Here is a 22,022-nt window from a genome sequence, read left to right as displayed (position 1 = left end):
CTTTCCCCTATTAAGATGATTTTTCCCTATTTTAATGCTTTGCTTTAGCAGAAGAACAGTCCCGGAAGAGTTGAAAGGGTCTTCGTCCTCACCGTTGATGTCGCCCACAGCAGCGGGAGAAGGGAGAGAAGAGAGGTCAGATGTGACAAGCAGAGAGGGGGGTTTTCCTTCTTTGTCTTCCAAACTTGGAGATGGGTTCAGCAATGGCGTCGGAGGTCACCGTCTATAGCCCAGCTATGGAGATGAGTTCCATCGTCTTCTTCCTTCAGTCCTGGCTGGTAAAACGATGAACTGTTTTGTTTATTAGGTATTATGGTAATTTATCTCTTCTAAGGGTAATTTTGGCTATTATGATAAATCTAACAGCAACTTAACCCCAAAAGCCTAACGGAGGACTAAGTTCATATATCTTCATAAAATAAGGGTAATCTATGCCTTTTTTACAAAATACGGTAAGTTTTAGTTATATTGAATACTTTTAGGGGGTGTCCGTGAAATTTTCTCTATTCTTTTTTATTCCATTCCTATATAACCAAACACAGTCCTAACTCAAGACCTCTTGTGCTTGCGTGTGGGATAGCTATTTCTATCAATCCTCCTAATGCTTTTTGGCTATCTTTATCTTCTGCTTCTTCTTCGTCGTCGTCTTCAGTTCTTCCTCCTCATCTTTCTCCTTTTGGTGACAGTATCAACTAAGGAAGAGATCCAAGTAGAAAGACTCATCAGATACAGAGCTATTAAGAGGTAGAAGAGATGAAGCGAGAACTTGGCACCGAAGAAGATCCTACTATGGACAAGGAGAAGCTGAAGAAGATGAAAGGAGACTTAGAAGAAGAGGAGGAGGAGCGTCAGGAGACGGGCTTCGTTCATCTGAATGGGGATCTTCTTTTCGAAGTTCTCAAGCACGTCGACGCACGCTCACTAGCCTCTGCGGCCTGCGTTAACAAACAATGGAACAAGACTGCGCGGGACGAGAGGTTATGGGAGATGATCTGCACTCGTCACTGGGCCAACACTGGTTGCGGCCCTGAACGATTCCGCTCTGTCGTTCTAGCTCTCGGTGGTTTCCGTGGACTCCATTCCCAATGCCTCATGCCCCTTCTTAAACCCCCTTCGTTACATTCGCCCTCGCCTTTGTTCACTTCTTCATCTTCTTCTTCTTCTTCTTCTTCTTCGTCATCGTTGTCTTTCCTCCCTGCGTTTCCTTCGCCGGTTCTTCCATCAAAGTCACCAATCCCTTGGGGGAAAGACGAGGTTCAACTCTCCCTCTCTCTCCTCTCCATTCGCTATTTCGAGAAGATGAATAAACGCAAAGGAGACCCATGGACTTAATTACTATCATGTTCATTTCTAATCGACTTTAAAAAGGGGGGGGGGGGGGGGGAGAAATTCCCCGATTAGCTCCAGGTATCCTCCTTTTATTTTCCCCTTTTATCAGAATTGAATTTAATTTTACTTCAAGATAAGGGTTTCTTCTGAACAGATCTGTAAACTCTTAATATGATATGGTATGATATGTTCGTAGTTCGCTATGTATTTCCTCTTTGTTACTTCCAAGGATCTATGGAAATATGGATGTTGTATAAATGAATCAAGTTTCTTTCTTTGGAGCATATAATCGATTTTATGAATCTTTCTTTTATCCTTCTTTTTTCTTTGGGTTTAAGTTTTCTGAAATTCATGCTTGGACAATTAGGATTTGAAATTTTGAGTGCGAGATAGGGGAGGTTCGGGATCTGCCATGACTTGCCAGCCATTTTTGTGGAATTGAATACTTTAACAGTGTCTGCTAATGGCCACTGCTCCTCAAACTAATAGGTTATTGGGGTTTTCCGAATTGCAGGAGGTCCTGGTCCCTCTCGCTCCCTGTTTTGTTAGCATCTCGTGTTTCTTAATCCCACCAAATTCGTATTTCAGAATGGCAAGGGGAATGGGTTGTGCTGTTCTATACTGAGAGAAATCAGAAATGGAGGTATGGGTTATGCTGTTCTTAGTTCTTACTGAGAGATCACAAACGGAGTCGTCAAGGAAATCAGAAGCAGCAGCAAAGGTTTCCATAAATCTGTGATTTATAGGAGTTTTTAATCTGGAAGCCTTTGTAAATCTTGCTGCAAAATCACATAAATCTGTGATTTAGTCTACGGTCGTTCCCTCAACCTCAGCACTGACACACAGTTGCTTTGTTTGGTTGAAAATTGAAATGGAGAGAAAAAGAGAAGAAAATTAAATATGAAATAGAGAGAGAAGAAAACATGGTTTGAGGTATCGGTTTCGTCTCGGGCAACATGTATCAGTTTTGTTAGTCATTGATATCGATTCCGTACTTTTATCAAAAAAAAGATATCGATACTGTGCCAATACCGTATCGATAGCACAATACATCAGTACGGACAATTGCAAAAGGGGTAAAAGTGTTAAAAAAAACTCATTTTTAAAGGAAAATCAGGGGTAAATTTGTCTGGTACAATCGATCAAGGCTAATACCATATTGGTATCGTATTGGTTTTGCAAGTTACCGTTCTGATATAGTGCACTAAAACCATGGAAGAAAACATAAAAAAAGGCCAAATGTTCTACCCACCACTTGGGTCTGGCGCAGCTTGGGCTCGGCACAGACACAGAGAACATCAGCCCACAAAAAAATTGTGTTTTTCTCTCTTTTTATCATAATTGAAAAATCAGATTTTTTGACTTGACTGGTCTTTTCTAAACCTAATGACTCGGACTAGTCAGACCTGGGCAGGCCAGTCACGTACTGTGCCTAAGTAAATCACATATTTGTCGACCTGAATAGGAAGACAAAAGGGTAAGGCCGTAAGGGTAAGGGTAAGGGTAAGGGTAAGGGAGCTCCCTTCATTGTTTACCTATTTACTCGTCTAGGTAGGGGCAAATAGGAAATTTTAATGTGTATATCCTAAGTAGGCCAAACCCTAGATTTTAGAAAAACAGATTTTAATTCTCTTTTCGGACCATATATACCATGAAACTCTGTTGCATCGAGGATTAATGGTAGAACATTAAGACGAGAGAAGGAATAATGTAGCAGTAATTCCCATTTTACACTTTGCACACGACATGAGAGTGTAGAGTACAAAGGAATCTGTATGCCCTGTCACATAATAATCTATGAGATTCACATTAACACACTCTCTCTCTCTCTCTTCAAATGTGTTGCCTCTTATTGGACAATTGGAAAGCCTCTACCCACACTAAAGAATAAGACCAAGGGCAACTAATGATGTCCCCTTACCTTTTGTAATTTTTTTTTTTTTGTTCAGTAAAAATAGCTTTTGTAATTTAACCATCCCAAATTAAACAAGGTTGAGGTGGGATTTTGAAATGCTAGATCAACATTTTTTCAACCTAATTCTCCCACCCCACCTAAGACCCCTCTACACAAACAGGGTCAAAAGGGTTATGCCAAGACTAGACTGTTTAAAGTAAAGCCCAAGATTTCCTCCACCCATGGTGAATGGGAATGGGATTCCATTCCCCGCGGGTGTAGGATGGGTGGGAGAGGGCATTGTCAAAGTATTTTGGAAAAATACTAATACCCTATAAGGTTTGTGAACCCTAGGATAGCGGGTGAACTGTCTTCTATGGATACAGGAAAACTTTGTAAGGTCTCCCAAATCCTACAGAATAAACAGTTACATGGCTCTTCCTTGCTACATTGGTATGGTTTTTGGAAGTTCTAATGACAATGGATTTTGCTGCCTCCTTGCTGACTCCATGAACTTCAATTACAACATCTTCAGGATGTTTTGCCAACAAACAGATCCCATGATCCTCATTTTTTACCAAGACAAGTTTTTTTTTTTTTTTTTTTTTTTTTTAAAAACACAGAACTGGGTAATAGTTGATAATTACCTGATAATATAATTGAGCTACACATGAACCATAAGACTACTGATCTTACATTTGCATACACTAGCCGGGCATCTCAGGTCTCTGATGGAGGGAAAAATAACTCAGATAACTGGTTAATTACAAGTTACATTAACATTAAACTAAATTTCCCACTTGGCTTCTAGGAAATCAGCACTCTTCGAGTCACTTTGACGTCCGCAAGCAGCCATTGGGGAGGAGGAACCTAAACTTCTCTGCATTTTCTAAAACATAAGCAGGAAGGTGAACTAAAGAAGCTGATCGAGGGATTGAACCCAACTTCTTAATCAGCTCCTGAAAACTGAACTCTTCTGGTAACATATCAAATAAGTCATCCCCCTGGCAGATGATCCTCTGAATTCTTGAATAATTAAGAAATTCCCGCCGCTTTACACGATCAGCATGGCTATATGCAGTCATCTTAAACACAAATTCTTCAATATGACGGAAGCAAAAGCTACAATGCCACCCAGCATCCGATAATATAAGATCTGTCTGGCGGGAATGCCTGTAGCGGGTACCAGGCCCATATATATGAACCGTGGACCGCCAACTGCTGTAATCTACAGGGAACTCGAACGAATACATGTAGTGTCTCAGTTCAAGGTGCATCACATGTGGGATCCCATCACACCATTGTAAGAGTTTCATAGTGTGTGCACTAGGAATCTCATCAGTGTCAGACATTATAAGGAGGTCACCATTAGAGATCCCTGAACGACGTATTAATGCATTCATGGCCCCACGTTGCTCCGACTCGAGTAAGAAGGGATTCTCAACAATCCTGCGATTCGCGGCCAAGCCTGAGAACACACCATTGACAATCCTTCCCTCCGCAAATCCAAAACGGGCCTGGTTCTTAATGAAGAATAGAGGCTTCGGAATGCCAGTGAAGGTGGTGTTTGACTCAAGTATTACAAATCGGGAGACATAAGGGAGAAGCTCACGCCATCTGACCTCAAGCAAGTCAAGCTCATTGCTGAAGATAATGGCATCGAAGATACGGCGAGGTTCAGAACGGAGAGACCAACCATGGAGATGGCAGAGTTGTTGCATCGAGACATTCTCAGCATAATAATGGGGTATATGGGTGAATGGGGGAGGCGGGTTGTCCCAAAGGGGGCGGAAGAAATAGGATATCTGCTGGCCATGATTGAAGATTCCAATCACACAAATTGGGATAAGTATGAGAAGAAAGACCCAAAGAAACTTTGGTGGTGCCCGTCTGGGGGTGAGGCGGAGGGATCGTCCAGCCATAAGAGAGGATTCTGGTGGCACTTGTGAGAAGAATGATCACAACGAAGTGCAACTAACATTGTTCAATTTCACTCCAGTCCACAATGCTGTTAATCATCTGCATGTGAAACTCTTTGGTGTCAGAAAACAAAATGAAATTAAATCTACCCAGCTTCAGAAAAATGCAAATGGGTTAGCTTATAGAAGGCATAAAAGAAAGTGTCTGGAAGCAGAACTGCAAGTAGCTGTCAAGAATGGGCAGGTCAAAATTTTGGTTCAGGATCCAAAACCGACAGAAAATCAAGTTCAATGCACCAACCTGAACTTGGAAAAGCCCAGAAAATTTGTAGGCTGGGTTGGGTCCTTGAAAGTATCAGCCAGGCCTCATAACTAGTTCAAGTTATGTCAACTGAATGTTGAAACAGAGCAGGTGAGTTTGGGTGATCAGTGTTCACTTTTGAGAAGAATGATCACAAAGAATTGCACCTGCTAAATTACAAAGGGTAGGTGGTAACCAGAATAGGATTGATTCCACTAAGAAATCCAGTCACATGCTAGGTTTGTTCCAGTTTAAGGAATAGCTATAATTATGTCACTGGTTCAATTTTTCTCTTTTGACAAAGGTATTCCCTAAATTGAACAAATAAAGTGGAGGTACTAGATAACCCTAGGTATTCTCATAAGACAATTAGTAATTATTCTCCTCAGGTGGAGAAACGTCACGATACATCATGAGGTGCCAAAAAACTGGTTGAAATTTAGACAGAAAGTGATGCACATTTGTCTACAAGGGGATGCAACTGTAAGTGGACAGATTACAATAGAAGCATAATGGATGTATGTGAAACTACCACTTAATTGGAGAGTGACACAGAAGATTATTTGGGCAGAAAATCATGTTATTTGCCACCTCATTATTCTTTCCAAGATGGCAATAAGAGATCAGTCAGATAATTAAAAAACTGAATGAACTGGTTTGCTACAACAGAGATATCCTAAATGGGTCAGCAGAATAGATGGTCAGAATATCCAAATCGGTCAAAATATTTGCATAGATGGTATCTTCGGAGTAAGAAGGAGAGCAACAAGGTGCACAGTTGCTTACTATTTGACTGTAAAATTCATTTTCTAGATACCACATGTGAAGTTACCATAACATTCTAGTGATCGTAGGACCATTACTCTAAAGTGCCATTCTTGGTAAACAAAAGAAAATAAAGAAGAAAAAAAATATGGAATGAACCTTTACCCCAGTACCTTTCCTTTACTTCTTTTCACCAATTAATATTTTCCTATGAAATTATACCTTCCCATAGGAAGTTAATGAATACGCAGTCATAGATAGAGAAAGAATAGGAAAGATCATTGAATAACTCAGTAATTTGAGCATTCCAAAAGAATAAAGAAAAAGTCAATAACTTGATAAGGGAACTAAATAACATATTCCTAAATCCATCGTGAACCAACTGAATGTAGCTTTATATGTGGGTCAATACTAGGACCTGAGTTGCACGGCTGGCACCACAAATATCTATCATAGATTCAGAAAATGAAACCTGGGGTGCAAGCTCAAAAGCAATAATATAAATGGCTGCTTGTCATCATGAGGCTTTCATGTGGTCTACCAAACTAAAAGAGTGGTTTAGGTGAAGTACCAAAAAGGCTTATATTTGAACAATTTGAACAAAATTTTCCACCAAGATTAACGCAGTAAGTTTTATTGGCTTCTTGCCTTATTTTCTTCTTCTTCCTTTTTCTTTTGGTGGACAGTTTCCCTGAATGGCTTTTGTAATGGCTTAAGACCACAAAGCCTTGCATATCTATGAGAATGATGTAAGCACCACCCCATCAATTCATCTGCCAATTCTGTTAACCACCACCACCTCTCTTATCTTCCTTCCCACTCCTCTCCCACCCCCCCCAAAAAAAAAAAAAAAAAGAGAAAGAGATCATCTTAATTGTGTTTCATACTCATCAGACCTTAAATTTAAAAAGAGGGGAATATCATTATGGTGTTAATTTTCTTTTCCTCCCATTTACAGTATTCATCATGAGGATCGGACAAGCTATCGAAAAATTTTTAAGGACAAGAAACAATGCCCAGATGACAGGCTTCAATATTGTGTCATTTCTAGGAATTTTGGTAAAAGTATTGTGTGAGTTTCCAGACTAGATTTTTCAAGCTTTTTACCGATTTCGTTCTTTTTTAATGATAAAGACAGATGATGCAAAGCAACAATGCCTGTGCAGATGCTTGAGTATTGCTTAAAATTTCTATTTTCATGACTAAAATTTGCTTCGAACTCTTTCATTTTACAAACACATGTATGTGAAGAATAGAGAGGGCGGGCCTCGGCGCAACAGTAATGTTGCTCCATTGCGACCTGGTGTTCACGAGCTTGAGTCAGGAAATAGCCTCTCCACGAAGCGGGGGTAAGGTTGCATACAATATGACCCTCTCCAGACCCCGCAGTGGAGGAAGCCTTATGCATTGGGTACACCCTTTCTATGTATGTGAAGAACAGGGGAAACCTCTGATGTGTGCAGGCTAAACTCTCTTCCTTGCTTTTCCTCCCAAACCCCTCCTTTACCTCAATCTTTCTGATCACAAACGATACCCTCCACAAGCATGTCAGCAGCGAAGGTTCAGATTTTCAATTTCAACTCTTAAAGGACAATCCACCCCATGTAGTCAGAGAAATTTCATTGGAATGTATGAAAATAATGAAACATCCATAGAAACTAATGGAGTATTGGACAAGGAATGAACTTTTTCAACATAACTACAGGGAGTTTGAAGCAGAAATACACAGATGGTACTGGAAAAACTACAAAAAGCATTGTCATAATAAAAATTAGAAATGATATGGAGATTAAAATAGGAGCTATGATTTGTAGAAGACCTCCCTTCCTCTTGTTTACATGTCCTGTGCCCCCATTTGCCATGTTGAACACTTGAGTGGACAGAGCTAGACACTTGTTCAGACATGGCTGCACATCACTTGCATAAAAGCTGCTTAAAATATGTTTGCTTTTCTGATAGCACGCTCTAGTATGGCCCTCCAATTATGTTCTATTTCTGTCCTAAATTTCTTTTAGACTCATACTTTGATTAGCTTTACTCACGTACCAGAATTACCTGCCTATAAATATAAAAACATGTATGTCATGCCCTTAGTTCAACTTATCATTAACTTGCTTTTTACTTGTATAATAATAAATTATAACAGAAGAAAGATGAAAAAAGAACAAATGCCACTTTATAATCTAAGCATCAGAGAGTCCCAAAGTAAGGGCTACTTTCAACTTTGAGCAGGAAATAGGGAGTTAGGGACGATCTATTTATAAATATTCAAAGTACATGATCCATTAAATTTGCATGGTTGTGACCCTGTTTTTGGATTTCAGGGGCTCCTGCATCTTTTTATGCAGATCATGGCATAAGTGATTGCAAGGGGATATGGTTCATTGCAATCCAAAACAAGTCTTTTTTTTTTTTTCTTTTTCTTTTTTTTTCTTTTTTTTTTTTTTTTTTTTTCTCATGCTTCTTAGATGCAACATTTATACAACAATGGCACTTAAACTTGATGTAGCTCAATAAGGAATTATCCCACAAGTAGCAGACCCAAAAGCTAAAGAGGAAAAAATTAACGAGAAAAAAGAGAGATGACTAGATAAGCTACAACCACAGGGACTCTATGGCAACCACAAAAGCAGCAAGAGCAAGAACTCAGCTTCAATTCAATAAATAACACAATAATTCAACCATTTAGCCTAGCCAGCCCTGTGTCCTTATCTGGGCTATAATGATTTGAGAAACGAGAAAGAAATTCCTTAACTTGCTAACTCCTAAACAAAATTTGACTTCCTCTGCAAACAAGTAGGAACCTTGTAGACCTTCTAGACGATCTTAGTAATTAAAATCCTACACTCTAAGACAGCATTCGAATTTTGTGACCAATGACTCCATCTACAATTAGCATCATCAATCACTGCTTCCAACCCCCCCCCCCAATGCCGGGCAAAAAAAAAGAGGCAAAACTAAAAGAAAGCTTCCTATTGAATTAAACTTCAAAAAAAATATAGATAATGTCACAGCCTGATGCCTCTCAGTAAGTTGCTCGTGCCTTTTCCAAAACAACTCACATTTACAAGATCTTAGTCTCTCAGTCTCATGAAGATCACTCCTACATAGAATATGTCCTTCTAATGTAAAATCTAGATCCCAAGCCAAATAGGCACATGATAAAGATATCTATGACAAAAAGTTGAGCCACTACTATGTTCATATCCATTAACCCTTCTACGAGGAACCTGTGCTATAAATATTTTATTCTTTTAAAAGAACCATCCTTATGCAACATCTGGTCTGTAATGCATTCTTTAAAAAGGAAAACTATGGTGATTTTAACCAGGAGAGATCATGAGGGCATCTATCTGGAGGCTGGTCCAGTGTGGCCCAAGTGAAGCCACACAATAAACTTTAATTTCTTTTTAACACTATATCAGGAAATAAACACATGGAGCTAAATTAGAAGTGCAGAGAGATCATGCTTCATCCCTTACAATTTTCTTCAACAATGCACCTCCTCCCCCCCCCCCCCAACCCCAACCCCCAAAAAAAATTTTTTTTTTTGAACAGAAAGAATAAATTTGTTAAGAAAGGAAGATATACATAGAGGGGAATAAAGAGCTTGCATGATGTTCTAGCTTATTTGGATATAAAAGCATAGCCAAAAACATACTCAAAGACCATATTAGAAAAAGTAGGGGAGGGGGAGAAGAAGGGGAAAAAATGGTACCTTTTTCATGTGAAATGAACAGATGGACCTCTTATATCATACAGCTTCAGGGTTCTAAGTTCTTAACGAAGCTTGAGACTTGAGGCACGCCCTCCATCCTTTCTTCACCGTCCATAGATGAAAAAAAGGAAAACTAGGTGATTTTTACGAAGCCGAATGGTCAAATCAATCTCTGATAAGCTAACGGTTGAATGAGCGGCGGGCAATGGAGAAATGGAGAATTGGAGGAACTAAAGAATAACTCGAGCTGATGAATTATGATTAGGGCAAGAGTTTTCTCTATGGATTACGGAACGAACGAAGAAGGTGGAGATTGGAGAAAGGCCTAAAAGATGCAATTTCAGAAAAAAGGAAAGGGAATAAAAAGTTGGTTTGGCTCTCATGCAATAAAAAGTCCAAAAATAACAATTAAATAAGACGATGATTCTACTATATCTTATGGTGTGCGATTTGGTAGATTAGCTGGTTAGATGAATCACTGAAATCCGAATTTTAAGGGATAAAGGTGTGATTCAAAATCTACTACTCTGGTTCTGACCAATGGAGTTGAGCTCAGGGAGAAATGCAGCTTTAAAAATCCATTAAAAATAAAACTTATCTTAAAATAATTAAAAATAAATAAGACATTTAAATAATGGAAAGAAAAATGAAAACCCCACTACCTAGACTCCTAGAGTGAGGATTCCTCTCCATTTCCTTTCACATGAGGAGTCCGGGGACCTGGATTCACACACTTTCTCTATTAAAATAATATGGGGACTCTTGGCATTGTTTGGTATGCATTCTAGGTGCATTCTTGGATGATAAATCTAGTTGTTTTTATGGTATGAGAATGTGAAATCGATCTTATGTCTTTGAACGCTATACGAATTTACCTTCTCCTTAATATATTGATTTCTCTGTTTTTATCCAAAAAAAAAAATGTGAAATCGACCTAGAATAGAATGCATTTCAATAATACATACCAAACACAACCTTAATGAACAAATTCTATCCTAATTGGTGTGGTTTTCCATTCTAAAAATTCTTTATTTTAAGGGTTGATATATTTAAAAATTTTCCCACAAAATAATGCATACAAGACGCTTTGAGATTTTATGCATGAGTAATGCGTACCATAAATCTACAATTCTATTGGGGAGGGTTTTCATGCGCGGTTTTTTTTTTTTTTTTTTTTTTGATAAAGAGAATTTATTAACGCTGGAACAAAGTTCTAGAAAAATCGGCATACAAGGCAAGATGAATAAAGGGGGGAGGGGAATGAAGCCAAACCAAATCAACTTGAATAGAAGCACCAACAGTCGCCAATCTATCTACCACGGAATTAGCTTCTCTAAGAGTGTGAATGAAAAAAACATTTTGGAAAGCCTGAGACAATATCCTGTAGTCGTTGATAATGGTAGCAATTTTCCAAGGAACGGCCTGAGATCGATCTTGAAGAATGTTCACAACCAAAAGATTATCACTTTCTATAATGATTTTCGAAATACCCAAACTTGAAGCCATCCGAAGAGCATACCGAATTGCAATTGTTTCAGCAACTAACGCAAAATTGCTACCAATACCCTGAGCAAATCCACAAATGAAACTTGAATTGGGCGACCTGCAAACATCTCCAATACCCACTATTCCTGGATTGCCATGGCTCGCACCATCAACATTAAATTCGAAGAAAGGCTCTGGAAGGGGAATCCACCTGACCAATCTTGTAGCAGCTTGAGTGAATTGTGGATCAGACCGTATGAACTCTTTGGTATTAGAGATAGCACCTAAAATGATCTGTCTGGCATTGAATGGAGATTGCCTGAATATCAAATCCAAATACCAAATTCAGATTTGCCAAAAAATATTGCACATAAGGCAGGGACAATCTAAGAAGTATCAAATAGGGGTTACTAACCATTTCGACTCCCTCTTTTAATAAGGGAAATAGAACCGTGCATGAACCCTATGTCATTTCTATTCGTAATTTACTTTCTATTACAATCAAAAATTTATTCTTTGAGTGGTGCACAGTATAACCAAGCACTAGTTATATGGAGTTATACCCAATAATCGGGTAGTTTGCCTTCATAGGGGATTTTTTTTTTTTTTTTTTTTTGGGTAGAAATATTGACAAACTTTATTAAGATCAATGTGACTTACACATGGATTAAGTTGAATATAACTCCTTGATCCATGGATCAGACAAAACTGTTGTGCATGTTACCAACAGTGCCTTCCTCGCCAGGGGGTCAATTACACTATTAACCTCCTTTGGAACATATGTAACATGAAACTGGATCATCTGCAGGTATGTGTAAGTGAATGAACATCTAAGAGGGTGTTGGGCTCCTCTGTAGTGCGACACAGTGTGTAACGCATATCCAACGGCCTTGTGTGCTTGGGCACGCAACCCAACACCTTGTCTGTGTGTTGAGCTACGTGCCTAGGACACAGGGCCATTGGATGGTGTGCTACACACTGTGTCGCACTACAGAGGACCCGAATCCTCTAAGAGGTAACCACATGTCCCTTTTGTTTCTATAAACGCCCCTCCTCTCCTTTTTCATGCAAGTGCAGAGGAACTGAACTCAACATAACATTAAAGGAGAATGTTTTCTATGCCGAGGGGGGCACAGGCTGAGACCAGACACATGGGGTGGGCAAAATGACCACCTTGCCCCCTGAACGACAGGCCCATGTGTCTGGTGAAGGTTGCACTGCGGCAGATAACATCAACCCTAACATTAAAGACTTAAAAGTCACAACAGTATTTTGTATTTTCTATAATAGTATTTTATTGCTTTCCAAAAAAAATAATAATAATAGTATTTTATTAGTGATGAATACTTTATGTGATCTTGTCTAAGCAGTGCAAACAGGTGTTGAACACCCCTCTCCTCAAAATGTCCAGAAGGTGAATATTGATGCAACATTGACATCTGGCACAGTGTAGCTCACTCCTCAGTCCTCACAGGTCTCGGGGACATGGGGATTGTGGTGGATATGGCAGCCTCTCTATGTTGGATGTTGGTGGTGTTTGCCGGCGTGGTCAGATGCTCACCAGAACAGTGGAATCTCCGCCGATCACAGAGCGAGGGTTTGTGTGCTCAGCTCATTCAACCCTCCGGCTACCCTTGCTCCGAACACACCGTAATTTCAACTCTTCTTCTTCTCTCTCTCTTTCTCGCGCCCGGCTTTCTGTCACTCTTGTTTCCCTTACTTATTCTTCTCCGCTTTCAAGTTTGAACAGATATTTGTGCTTCGATTTGTTCAGGTTCAAACTAAGGATGGCTACGTCTTAGCTCTTCAACGTGTTTCTGCTCAAGCAGGCGGAGATATTAAAGTCAATCGCGGCCCTCCAATTCTCCTTCAACATGGCCTCTTTCTGGTTGGCTTTTATTGCAATATTTGATTCAATTTATATTTTTTTTGAGTTCTTCGTGCTCTCCCTTCTTTCTTCCCAAAGTCAAGTTTACGCATGTACGTATTGTGTCCCATTAGAGTGCCGAACTTTAATTAAAAATTTGATGGAGTCAATCAAACACAGTCCTGATGTCTTGAAAGAGGGCTGTATTTGTAGGTATTTCTGTTATCGATGGCAATTCTTAGAACCTTAGAACTATGAGAAAGGTATCAATGGATAGTGTAAACCGGAACACAGAAAATTATGTCAGTATTGGATCTTCTGGATTAGTTTGTTGGTAGTGTTCCTTTAGAGCGGTTGTGCAGAACACAGTTGCTTGGTTGGTCCAAGGTTAACTCCAGTGCATACTTGCGGACTAATGGTAAATGAAGATCTGTTTATATAATATTTGCTATATCTAGAAATTTAAATCCACTGATAAGACTAGGTCCTTGTTTTTAAAGTTCATCGATCTGACCTACAATCAGTCTAAGAAATATGTTACTTGTGCATTAGTGCAGATATGTATGTTTATCTAGAGTGTCCTAAGACTAAGAGAAATTCAAATCCATTGATTAGCTTTTCTGAGCTACCTTTTGTAATATGCACCAATAAAAAATTCCAAAGTTGTCCTAATTGATGCCACTTTCTGGTCTTTTGCTTGGTTCCTTCCTGTATTCTTAGATGAGTCAGGACATTCATTTTCTTCTCTCTTTATTCATCTGTTCTTTTTCTGGGTGCCCTTTTTTCTGAATGTCTTCATGCCAGCATGTGGAGTTCCTCTTATTTTCTTGTGATGGACAAAACTCATTGATGTGTTTTCAACATAAAGTAATGGGAAGAGGTCAGAGTGCTTTCATCATTCTATCAGGAACACTTAAATTTAGTGGTTGCAATACATTTCTGAACTTCGAGTCAGCAGCAGATCAAAACCTCTATAAAAGGCTGCCCGTTTGAATCTAAAGTATAATGCTGGAGTTGTTTTCATGCATGTTGGCATTTAATACACTAAAAATATAAGCAGTTTAAAGGTACTTTGACCGTTGACCCCCTCCCCCGGGACATATGTGCCCTGCTGACCCCAAACCTGGATAAAGGAGGAGGGTTGCATCAGGTGGCTGCTGGCATTAAAATCTCTCCAGAAACCATTTTCGTTGTGAATCTGAAAAATCCATCATTTTAACATGTGGTAGTTACCTGGAGATATGGCACTAGCTAAACTGGAACTGCAGAATGGAATTCATGTAGCAAACCCATTTAATTGGAATAAGGCCAGCTAGTTGAATTGTTCTTAATATATATTTAATCATGAGACTTTGTTTTTTAATATTTAAGAGGAATTTTGGTTATTACCTTCCTTTGCCTCTGAGCATTTTCTCAAATCACAAAGCATGGGCAGGGTGGAGATATATGGTTTGCGAATTCAATTCAACAGTCCTTAGGCTTCATACTAGCTGACCATGGTTTCGATGTATGGGTTGGAAATGTGCGAGGTACTCATTGGAGTCGTGGACATGTTTCCTTTTCTGAGAAGGATAAGGTATGAATACTCACCCCCTTCCCTTTGTGGCTCGGTATGCAAGTGTGTTTGTAATCCTGTTCTTCCATTCCGTCTAACAGTGGATTTAAAAGTTTCTGCTATATGTCAGCTTTGTGAGACTACACTTATGTTGCAGGAATTCTGGGATTGGAGTTGGCAGGAACTGGCTCTGTATGACCTTGTAGAAATGATTACCTATGTGTACTCAATAACAAACTCCAAAATTTTCTACGTGGGGCATTCCCAGGTTCCTAATTTCTTCTTGGAGCCCACATCTCATTTGCATCCCAATATTGCCATCTGATGTTGCTGGTCCTTCCAGTAAGAGCTCATTTCACTCATTTTATCATAGGGAACCATCATGGCTTTAGCTGCTTTCACTCAGCCAGATATAGTGGAGATGGTTGAAGCTGCAGCCTTACTTTGTCCTATATCTTATTTGGGTCATATCAGTGCTCAATTTGTACTTAGTATGGTTAGCATGCATCTTGATCAGGTATCTTACTTTTCTATATTTGCTCTGGCTTGCTTTGATCAATAGTTTCGGCTGACAGTGAAGTGGTTTCTTTATTTAGATGCTTCTGGCTATGGGCATCCATCAGCTTAATTTTAGAAGGTCTGATTCTTCATATACTCTGATTTATTAACTTTTACCGGCTCTGTTTTGTGAAATTCATTATTATAATTTATGTTTCTGTTGTATATAGTGACATGGGTGTTCAGTTAATGGATTCGTTTTGTGATGGTCGTATTGACTGTGGCAATTTGCTCTCTTCTATCACAGGTAATCCCAGCCGTCCTTTTATTTAACTTCTTTTTTTTTGGGGGGGGGGGGGGAGGGCTCTTCCAGAGAAAAAAAAAATGATTTTCCCTGCTAACATAGATTGAGAAGAAATCTTGATTTCAAAAAATTTTGCAAGATATCAAAAGGCCAAACTTTAAGGTCAACAATATTCTCATTACAAAAGAAAACACATGGGAAGTTAGATTGGTTGAATCAACTGCTTTGGTAGCTAGACTCACTGCAGATCCTTTTTAAAGACTTTGGATGTTTGATATATTTCCCTGCTCGTTAATTAAAGATTCAATGCTTGATGACCCAAAGACACATTTGAGTTCAACAACAATAACTCAGCCTTACTCCAACTAAATGGGATCGGCTACATGGATCCTTGCCCTCCAATCAGCTCTATTCAAGGTCATACTTGATACAAGGCCTAAGCTATGCATGTCTTTCCTCACTACTTATCCTAGGGCCATTCTACGTCTACCTCTAGCTCTTTTAGTTCTTTCAATCTGAATCAAATCACTCCTCCATATTGGGGCATCTAAAGGCCTCCGTTGAACATGGTCATGCCACCGCAAACGACTTTCTCGTAGCTTAACATGTATCGGAGCTACTCCCAAACCCTAAAGACACATTTGAGTTCCAAAATAAGAAAAAATAAGTATTTAAAAAACATTTAGATTAATGCAAAGTTAACTTAAATAAATTCTCAATAGAGTTAATGAAACATGATTATCGAAGACCAAATTTGACAAATAAATATTAGGATCCGTGTTTATTCGTTAGACAAGAAATCCGTGCTCTTCTACCTACTGTTATGCTTGTGGAGGCTGATGCATTTCATGTACAAATTCCACATTGAGACCTGATGGTAGGCCCATGTTTGGATCATGGGGCTTGGGCTTATGCTGGTCAACAGATTTCTTCTGGAAACTAGCAGCCAAGCACAGGATTTACTTTGGAATAGTTATGTTATTCTGTTTTGTTCCTTAGGCAGAAGTTTTGTAATTGCTTTAAGATGGAAAAAAATGTTGGGTCCAGTCTGTCATGATCATCCTTGTTTCTTTTTTCTACTTAACCGTGTTGAATTTTATATACCTGATTGATAACATCATTCTCATTCAAAATGCTTAGTAATTGATGTTGTTTCGCTCTTCATAGTTGCAATGGCCGCCAGATTACTTAAAGAATGGGGTGGGGGGGAATTCTAACGTAAAAGCAACCATTCAGATTGAATGACCTCCATATCTGAATATGTTTGGGTGAGGAACTGAGTTGGTACCTAATTGGTTTCTTTAGGATTCTGTTTGTCCACCAATTCCTATGATCCTGGTCTCAGTTTCCTGTAAAGTCTAAATTACTTATGTATATTATTTTTTGTTTACTATTAAAAAAGAGAGGAGAAAGCTTCCTTGGTGACGAGTGAGTAATAATAGGTGTTTGCCATGCAACCCAAAAAGTGGGCACATATGAATGAATGATCATCAGAATCAAGCTAATGTGCGGGATGGGTTGTGCTAATCTCAATCATTTTCAGCATACATTAGGATCAGCCTAAACTCTGAAGCCATCTGCAGGTTGGCCCTTCATGCTCAGTTTAGGTCGATGTACAATCCTAGCCCGCCCTCTGAGCTCTTTTAGATCAACCTTCTAAAGCAGGAGTGGTAGAACCCCAAATCAGGTTATGTTAAAAGCAGATTTGGCACATTATATTACTGGATCAGTGCAAACCCCTTTCCTCCCTTCATTGCAAGGAAAGAATTATTGACAAATTTAGTATAGAAGCAAGGCATGAGGGTTTGCCTTGTATGTTGTACTTTTGATCTGATAAAGTTGTTATTGTGGTGGAATCTTTAAATATGAATGACTTCTCTACGGCATTAGCACTCTGAACCATGGAATCAAAACTCGGTCAAAACCGCCGAGACAACTCGGTTTCAACAAGGTTCCGAGACAAGTTGGACCTGAACTTTGGAAAATCCATTAATTCGACTGGTTTCGATGGTTTCGTACTGGTTTCGACCGAAACCATCACGGTCGAAACCAGTGCAAAACTTGTCGAAACCAAGGCTATGATGACTGGTTCATGGAGCTTTTGGTGTGGGATCGGATTTCTAGGCGAATAAACTGTCGTGTCTGACCATCTTTCTTAGAACAGAGTAAAGAGACAGAGGAGACTGAAATCACAATTTCTCTCTGTGGACTCTCGGAGAGAGAGAAAGAGAGCGGGAGTTATGGTGTGCGTGAGTCATAAACATGGAATACAGTTTTCAAAGTACATCATTTTTTACCTGGAAAATAGAACTATTGCAGATCTACTTTTCTGCTTTGAAAGATGCATAATTTCCTGCTTGCCTTTATGTATTGAAGCTCCAAGGCTATGTCATTTACTTTTTCAATGGTTTTTGAAGACAGAGCATGATAATAGTACACAGAGTCACAAGACTACTTTTGCAGATCATGTCTTTAGTGGTACGCTGCTCGTGAATTAGACCCACCAAGAAACTCCGCATGAAATTGAAGAGGGGCATTTTTAATGTTTTATTTTGGATTCAATGTATTATTCAAGGTTCAAGTACTTTATAATTATGTGAACTAATTATAAATTTATAATACCACTGTAGTGTCTGTATCGTATCAGCGCGTACGTTAGTAAACTTGGATCAATAACCACAAGTACTATTTTCAGTGATTTTTTTGTCAATGTAATTCATGGATTGTGTTTAAAATGTGAAAAATAGGCAACCTGCAAAAAATCAGGCCTAAAAAACCTTGTTTTAGGGTTGAAACCTTGGTTTCCCCATCAATGGGAAAAAATCCCAGGTTTCGACCGAGATATGGTCGAAACCGAGACGAACTCAATTTCTGGCTGGTCGAAATCTTGTCGAAATCCGAGTTTCCCCTTGCTCTGAACTACCACCTACACAGATTTCCCCCCCCCCCCCCCTTCTCAGTTTAGAAGTAGAATTAGATGTTTGAACAACATGGTAGCTATTAGTTGATGAGTTATGCAGCAATGCTATGAGACTTAAAATGAAAATAGTTAGTGTAGCTGGCATTCACAGTCCAAACTGATATTTAAGGATATGATGTGCAGGGTGCCCCAATTGTATTAGGTGATAATGCATGTATTCTTTGTTCTTGATGTATTTTATTTCTCGTATTCTTTGTTCTTGATATGTTTTATTTCCTGTATTTTTGTTGTCGTAATAAAATATGATACAAACTTGATCAATTTGCAGGGAAGAATTGTTGCTTCAACGAGTCACGTGTGGACTTCTATCTTGAATATGAACCTCATCCATCGTCATCAAAGAACTTGAATCATCTTTTTCAGAGTATGCACTCCAGTATTTTGTTTTTGTTGCAGTATCTTCTCTGTCATTCATGTCTTCGAGGAACCATTAAATCATTTATAGTCCACTTCATGTGCAGTAGTCAAGTTTTATAATCAGAAGATTGCCTTACCATCATTGATTGGCTGATCATTATGTGTCAGTCAAACTATTGTGACATGGCTTGACTGTCTTAAACAAAAAAGAGATTTGCAGACCTACAGTAGCATGTCAATCACCAAAACAAAACAAAACAAAACAAAAAAAAAAACATAAATATTGCAGTCACACATGATGTACGATCTACAACTTATATCTGAATTTACATTTTTAACTTGGGGAGATGGGGATCCCATAAATTTTCCATTCCAAAAATAGAAAGTTCGAAACAAATGAGTTTTTTTTTTTTTATGATTGGATGCAATTAATAGTTCATTGTCTGACCTGTACAGGATGAAAACTTCATTCTAGATTCTATGTGAAGTTTTATGAAAGCATCTCATTTGCTTGTCTTCCATTGAAGTTTCATTTTCCCTGGATGTATCCTAATTTTTTTCTCTAATTCTTCTGATAATCAATGCAACCTTTGATCAAAAAGTATCTTGGTTATATTTCATCTCTTCAACAAGTTTTGTAGTGAGAATTATGGCCCTATAAAAAAAGTGTCACAAGGTCATGGTCACCTTCCTCATGGCAAAAATGGACTTAAGCAGTTGAGTCCATATGATAGAGGAGGACCCACACATCTACTATTTAAATTTCAGCCTAGAACAAGCATGAAAAGTGGTTAAAAGTGAGATTAAAATTTCTTGAAGTTACAGGAACTCCCATTTCATTTTACAAATCTAGTGCAATTCTTGGTATGACATTCTTCCAAGACTTATACCCTACTTGTGTGGGATTGAAAGTTGACTGGTGAGATGGGTGAGGATTCCCTTTATATAATATGAGCTTAGGAAATTACGGTGTTCATTGAGGGTAGGGATGTAAACGGATATTCGAAAATCCGAATTCGATCCGTGTTTGTATCCGTTTAGGAGAATCCGAATCCGTCCGAAACTAATCGGATATGAATATGATAATCCCCCTATCTGATCGATTATTATCCGATTCGTTTAGCAATCTGAAAGTAATAAAATATCTTATCTCTGTGTTCGTCTATCCTTTTAAGTTACCTTATTGGATTTTGTTATCTTATTTTTATAAATTTATAAGTTAAGATAATGTGATTCTTTTTTTAGATTTATTAGTTTATATATATTGTTTTATACAATGTTATAACATGGAATCACATATCTATGAAAATAAATACAAGAGAAAATCAAAAGTAAAAACGTAAGAAAATCAAAGACTAAGAAGAATAGAAAAAAAGGGAGTTGGAACTCTAAAGTCTCAACCCTAGCCCTCATCATAAAAACGGTAAAGATGTCAACAGATAGTCAAAAATTTGTATTCGATCCATGTTCATATCCATTTAGGAGAATCTATATTAAAAAAATAACTATTCGAAAATTATCCGAATCCGTTCGAAAACCGATAGGATATTATCCGAATCCGTCCGAATATAATTGGATACGAATATGATAATGCCACTATCCGATCGAATTCAATCCGTTTACATCCCTAATTGAGGGATGAATGTACAGTGTCATACCAAAAAGAGACTGAAAGTATATTGAAATCTGAAGTGCTATTTATTGATTTGATTTCCGAGTCAACTAAAGTATCTGTTGACAATTGAAGTTTTAGTTTTCATGCAGTTTTATTTTGTGGAAAACTGTAACCATCTCAATCTGTTGTTGTAGTAATTCATGCTTTCTTTTTATATTTTATTATTGGGAAAAGGCTCTCTAAGCCTAAGACGCATGCGACACCCCTTCACATGTATTATTATAACAAAATTTTAAAAGTAATAAAATAATAATTAAAAAATGAATGTGAGAGGGTGGAGAGTATCTTGCTTGCTTAGAGAACTTTCTCCCTTTATTATTTATGTGCTTGCTGGTATGTCAGACATGTCTTTGTTATAATTCTGTCCCTAATTCAGTAATCCATTGCTCAAAATATCCCCTAAAATGCTCAGTTCTATGTCAATAATTAGATTAGATTTCTTAGGTGGATCTGAATTTGTTATTGTGTGGCCTCCTAACCCTTTGCTCCATTTGACAGTGATACGTAAAGGCACTTTTGCCAAATATGACTATGGTTGGAGGGAAAACCTGAAGCAATATGGCTATCTGCAACCCCCAGCCTTCGACCTTGGACGCATACCGAAGTCATTGCCCTTATGGATGGGGTATGGGGGAAATGATGCCTTAGCAGACGTGATGGATGTAGAACACACTCTCAAAGAACTACAATCGAAGCCGGAATTGCTTTATCTTGATAACTATGGTCATATTGACTTTATATTGAGTGTAACTGCAAGAGAAGATGTGTACAACAATATGATTGCGTTCTTTAGGTCGTATGGAAAGTCTAGTAGTTCTTGAATGACTTGCTTACTGGAATCTGTTGATTAAATTAAATTTCAACGTTTAATTATATGTCCTAAATTTAGGACATTTCCTTCTGTCTGAGGGAATCATCAGAAAACATTATCAAGGGCAGAAATAAAGGTTTCCTGTCTCCTCCCTTCTACTTATTTCTATCTGATAATGGCACTTAACTGGTAGTCTGGTACCATCTTTGCAGGACTCGATATGATGCAAGTCAACAATTAGGATGGGGGCTTCTTGTCAGCTTGTGAACACTTGTTCGGTGTTTTTTTTTTTTTTTTTTTTTTTTGGGGGGGGGTGTGGGGGAGTTGAAAAACATTAGGGATGGCATGAAATTGACCAGCCCGGAAAGCAATTAGAGGATAAAATATTGAGATGAAAGAAAGCTGTCCCTGGGTTGCTTTCCAAAACGTCTAAAAAGGGTACAATGCACCCTCCCCCACTTCTTTTCCTCCCTCCCCGAAGAGAACTTGGTGTGGTGGTGGTGGTGGTGGTGGTGGTAACATGATCTTATGGGGTCTAAATGAATGGCTTCTCACCATGGATGG

General features: G+C 38.5%; 3 protein-coding genes across 5 annotated transcripts; 2 read left to right on the top strand and 1 right to left on the bottom strand.

Moving 5' to 3' along the window:
* Window positions 1–745: 745 nt before the first annotated feature.
* LOC122661780 (F-box protein GID2-like) lies at window positions 746–1,332 on the top strand. Its single transcript, XM_043857284.1, has one exon. The coding sequence runs from the start codon at window positions 754–756 to the stop codon at window positions 1,330–1,332; it is 579 nt and encodes a 192-aa protein (XP_043713219.1). The 5' UTR covers window positions 746–753.
* A 2,522-nt stretch (window positions 1,333–3,854) lies between these two features.
* Window positions 3,855–10,158, bottom strand: LOC122662704 (beta-1,4-mannosyl-glycoprotein 4-beta-N-acetylglucosaminyltransferase-like). 3 transcript variants are annotated; one of them, XM_043858409.1, is made up of 3 exons: window positions 9,927–10,158; window positions 7,679–7,681; window positions 3,855–5,216 (listed from the first exon to the last, which is right to left on the bottom strand). In XM_043858409.1, the coding sequence occupies exon 3, from the start codon at window positions 5,143–5,145 to the stop codon at window positions 4,054–4,056; it is 1,092 nt and encodes a 363-aa protein (XP_043714344.1). In that variant the 5' UTR covers window positions 5,146–5,216; window positions 7,679–7,681; window positions 9,927–10,158; the 3' UTR covers window positions 3,855–4,053. The 3 variants fall into 3 exon arrangements, with proteins under 3 accessions (XP_043714344.1, XP_043714345.1, XP_043714346.1); XM_043858410.1 differs by lacking the exon at window positions 7,679–7,681 and adding an exon at window positions 8,226–8,229 and having other exon boundaries at window positions 9,928–10,158; XM_043858411.1 differs by lacking the exon at window positions 7,679–7,681 and having other exon boundaries at window positions 3,855–5,242.
* A 2,712-nt stretch (window positions 10,159–12,870) lies between these two features.
* LOC122662227 (triacylglycerol lipase 1) lies at window positions 12,871–21,500 on the top strand. Its single transcript, XM_043857801.1, has 9 exons — window positions 12,871–13,061; window positions 13,186–13,299; window positions 14,714–14,854; window positions 14,991–15,101; window positions 15,207–15,350; window positions 15,430–15,470; window positions 15,562–15,638; window positions 18,884–18,979; window positions 21,146–21,500. Exons 1-9 carry the CDS (start codon window positions 12,897–12,899, stop codon window positions 21,466–21,468), a joined length of 1,212 nt encoding a protein of 403 aa, XP_043713736.1. The 5' UTR covers window positions 12,871–12,896; the 3' UTR covers window positions 21,469–21,500.
* Window positions 21,501–22,022: the final 522 nt, after the last annotated feature.

This window comes from Telopea speciosissima, chromosome 5, assembly GCF_018873765.1.
Source record: "Telopea speciosissima isolate NSW1024214 ecotype Mountain lineage chromosome 5, Tspe_v1, whole genome shotgun sequence".
Classification (NCBI taxonomy): domain Eukaryota; kingdom Viridiplantae; phylum Streptophyta; class Magnoliopsida; order Proteales; family Proteaceae; genus Telopea; species Telopea speciosissima.
The sequence above is the reverse complement of the archived record's forward strand: the minus strand, read 5'-3'. Positions and strand labels throughout refer to the sequence as shown.

Excerpts from the sequence above, each read along its gene's own strand:
- LOC122661780 (XM_043857284.1), top strand. The coding sequence starts at position 754 with ATGAAGCGAGAACTTGGCACCGAAGAAGATCCTACTATGGACAAGGAG.
- LOC122662704 (XM_043858409.1), bottom strand. The coding sequence starts at position 5,145 with ATGGCTGGACGATCCCTCCGCCTCACCCCCAGACGGGCACCACCAAAG.
- LOC122662227 (XM_043857801.1), top strand. The coding sequence starts at position 12,897 with ATGGGGATTGTGGTGGATATGGCAGCCTCTCTATGTTGGATGTTGGTG. Across the intron at positions 13,062-13,185 it reads ACCCTTGCTCCGAACACACC|GTTCAAACTAAGGATGGCTA; the intron begins GTAATTTCAACT and ends CGATTTGTTCAG. Across the intron at positions 15,102-15,206 it reads TCTACGTGGGGCATTCCCAG|GGAACCATCATGGCTTTAGC; the intron begins GTTCCTAATTTC and ends ATTTTATCATAG.